This window comes from Procambarus clarkii, chromosome 31 (genome assembly GCF_040958095.1).
Source record: "Procambarus clarkii isolate CNS0578487 chromosome 31, FALCON_Pclarkii_2.0, whole genome shotgun sequence".
Lineage (NCBI taxonomy): Eukaryota > Metazoa > Arthropoda > Malacostraca > Decapoda > Cambaridae > Procambarus > Procambarus clarkii.
In genome coordinates this window covers 26327253-26330837 of record NC_091180.1, presented here as the reverse complement: position 1 = coordinate 26330837, position 3585 = coordinate 26327253, and the positions used below count along the sequence as shown (strand labels likewise).

The window sequence follows — 3585 nt, the reverse complement described above, 5'->3', positions numbered from 1 at the left end:
CATCGTGTTCTTAATTGTTTGTGGTTCTACAGTCTTTTGTCTACCACTTACCTTGAGGTTACCTTGAGGTGCTTCCGGGGCTTAGCGTCCCCGCGGCCCGGTCGTCGACCAGGCCTCCTGGTTGCCGGACTGATCAACCAGGCTGTTGGACGCGGCTGCTCGCAGCCTGACGTACGAGTCACAGCCTGGTTGATCAGGTATAGGCACTTTGCTGATTTCTTGGTGGATATCCTGATGTCTCTGGTGTATGTCCTTGTTTATATCGTTCTCTGATTTCCTGGACTCCATCAGGAGATCTCACGTTGCTTCTGTAGCCTATCAGGTGCTGATCTGAGTGGGGTCCGTTCTGGGGGAGGAAGCGAGGTTACGACTCGTCTATATGCCATTATAGATCACTGTATAATGAACAAGTATTCCTGCGAAGGTAATAAGCAGGTCACTATATATATATATATATATATATATATATATATATATATATATATATATATATATATATATCACAGTTAGGTTGTTTATTCTTGGTGCGGTATTTACTCTGAGTTCAATTGTTATTGTGTTTATATTATATAAATTTGGTCAGCTTTTCTCTCTCTCTCTCTCTCTCTCTCTCTCTCTCTCTCTCTCTCTCTCTCTCTCTCGAGCCGCTAAACGTAATGCTAAAACTTTCCAAACACAAGCTCCTCCCCCCCCCCACCCACCCCCACCCCCCACCCACCCTAACCCCCAACCCTCCCCCCCACCACACACACTTGTAATTGTGAGTGTTACTTGGTCTTAATTCTGGCTTCCGTTGCTGACATTTATTAATTTCTTGTGCATCGATTCGCTTTTAAATATTAAATTGGCCCGTCTGCATCTACACAACACCAACTCTCCAGTATATGCACACACACACACACACGCACACACACACACACACACACACACACACACACACACACACACACACACACACACACACACACACACACACACACAGGAACCTGTACACCTGTTAATTGACGGTTGAGAGGCGGGACCAAAGAGCCAGAGCTCAACCCCCGCAAGCACAACTAGGTGAGTACACACGCACACACACACGGCGCTCGGGGGAATCGTAGTCCTAAATAGTGCCCGGGTTCGAATCCCAGTCGAGGCAGAAACAAATGGGCAAAGTTTCTTTCACACGATGCCCCCCCCCCTTACAGAAGAAAAATCACTCTGGAGTCATAACATACGACAACCGACGGTTAGAAAGGCGGGGTCCAAGAGCTAAGCATCGAGCGAACAGATGTCTTTGTTAATGTCGCTGAGCTTGTGTCGTGTAAGCCCTCAGCTGGACGACAAATACAACAACAACAGCAAAGCCACGCGTCGTGTTGTATTTCCTGTGTGTTTGTTGTTGTTGTTTAAGATTCAGCTACTGGGAACAAAAAGTTCCAAGTAGCACGGGCTATGGTGAGCCCGTAGTGGACTTACCTGGCACAGGAGCGAGGCTGTAACTGGTCTTCCTGTGTTGTGTTCCGGAGGGCAGCACCAATGTAAGGACGCCCCCTTTAGAGGGCAGCACCAATGAAAGGACGCCCCCTATAGAGGGCAGCACCAATGAAAGGACGCCCCCTATAGAGGGCAGCACCAATGAAAGGACGCCCCCTATAGAGGGCAGCACCAATGAAAGGACGCCCCCTATAGAGGGCAGCACCAATGTAAGAACGCCCCCTATAGAGGGCAGCACCAATGAAAGGACGCCCCCTATAGAGGGCAGCACCAATGAAAGGACGCCCCCTATAGAGGGCAGCACCAATGTAAGAACGCCCCCTATAGAGGGCAGCACCAATGAAAGGACGCCCCCTATCGAGGGCAGCACCAATGTAAGGACGCCCCCTATAGAGGGCAGCACCAATGAAAGGACGCCCCCTATAGAGGGCAGCACCAATGATAGGACGCCCCCTATAGAGGGCAGCACCAATGTAAGGACGCCCCCTATAGAGGGCAGCACCAATGAAAGGACGCCCCCTATAGAGGGCAGCACCAATGAAAGGACGCCCCCTATAGAGGGCAGCACCAATGAAAGGACGCCCCCTATAGAGGGCAGCACCAATGTAAGGACGCCCCCTATAGAGGGCAGCACCAATGAAAGGACGCCCCCTATAGAGGGCAGCACCAATGAAAGGACGCCCCCTTTAGAGGGCACCACCAATGAAAGGACGCCCCCTATAGAGGGCAGCACCAATGAAAGGACGCCCCCTATAGAGGGCAGCACCAATGAAAGGACGCCCCCTATAGAGGGCAGCACCAATGAAAGGACGCCCCCTATAGAGGGCAGCACCAATGTAAGGACGCCCCCTATAGAGGGCAGCACCAATGAAAGGACGCCCCCTATAGAGGGCAGCACCAATGAAAGGACGCCCCCTTTAGAGGGCACCACCAATGAAAGGACGACCCCTATAGAGGGCAGCACCAATGAAAAGACGCCCCCTATAGAGGGCAGCACCAATGAAACAACGCCCCCTATAGAGGGCAGCACCAATGAAAAGACGCCCCCCTATAGAGGGCAGCAACAAGGCTGCTCCAATACGCACAACTCTAAAGAAAGTCGTACAGCCATATCCTGGTCTATGGAAGGCAGTACGCAGTCGAAATACTCCCTGTAGTAGCAGTGCCGAGAGCCACCTGTGGCAGTGCCAAGGACGTACCCACGCAACACGTCACTCACTGTCAAATTCGAAGTGACAGGACCGTCTATCTTCTCCCCCAACCCCCCTCCTCCTCCTCCTTTTTATTGCCCCCGTCCCTAACCGTCTCAACCTCACTTTCTGCTCCTTGTCGATTTTCGTAATGACTTGAGACAGCTTTTTTCTTCCTTGCGCTCCTCTAGGTCGATCTATTTGGTCGACTTCGGGGTCCATGTGGCCGACTTCGGGTCTATGTGGTTGACTTCGGGTGCATGTGGTCGACTTCGGGTCCATGTGGTCGACTTCGGGTCTATGTGGTTGACTTCGGGTCCATGTGGTCGACTTCGGGTCCATGTGGTCGACTTCGGGTCCATGTGGTTGACTTCGGGTCCATGTGGTCGACTTCGGGTCCATGTGGTCGACTTCGGGTCTATGTGGTCGACTTCGGGTCTATGTGGTCGACTTCGGGTCCATGTGGTCGACTTCGGGTCTATGTGGTCGACTTCGGGTCCATGTGGTCGACTTCGGGTGCATGTGGTCGACTTGGGGGTCCTTGTGGTCGACTTCGGGGTCCTTGTGGTCGACTTTGGGTCCATGTGGTCGACTTCGGGTGCATGTGGTTGACTTCGGGTCCATGTGGTTGACTTCGGGTCCATGTGGTCGACTTCGGGTGCATGTGGTTGACTTCGGGTGCATGTGGTCGACTTCGGGGTCCATGTGGTCGACTTCGGGGTCCATGTGGTCGACTTCGGGTGCATGTGGTCGACTTCGGGTGCATGTGGTCGACTTCGGGTCCATGTGGTCGACTTCGGGTCCTTGTGGTCGTCTCCAGGTCCATGTGGTCGACTTTGGGTCCATGTGGTCGCCTCCAGGGCGAAGCTGGACACCCATATTTGAATCTATCGAATTCAAACGTCGTGTTCTGAGA

At 52.6% G+C, this 3585-nt stretch overlaps 1 protein-coding gene across 1 annotated transcript; it reads left to right on the top strand.

Annotated features, from left to right (window-relative positions):
- The first annotated feature begins 402 nt into the window (after positions 1-402).
- On the top strand, positions 403-2636 carry LOC138370229 (uncharacterized). Its single transcript, XM_069334228.1, has 2 exons — positions 403-424; positions 1543-2636. The coding sequence occupies exons 1-2, from the start codon at positions 403-405 to the stop codon at positions 2634-2636; spliced, it is 1116 nt and encodes a 371-aa protein (XP_069190329.1).
- The last annotated feature ends 949 nt before the right edge of the window (positions 2637-3585 follow it).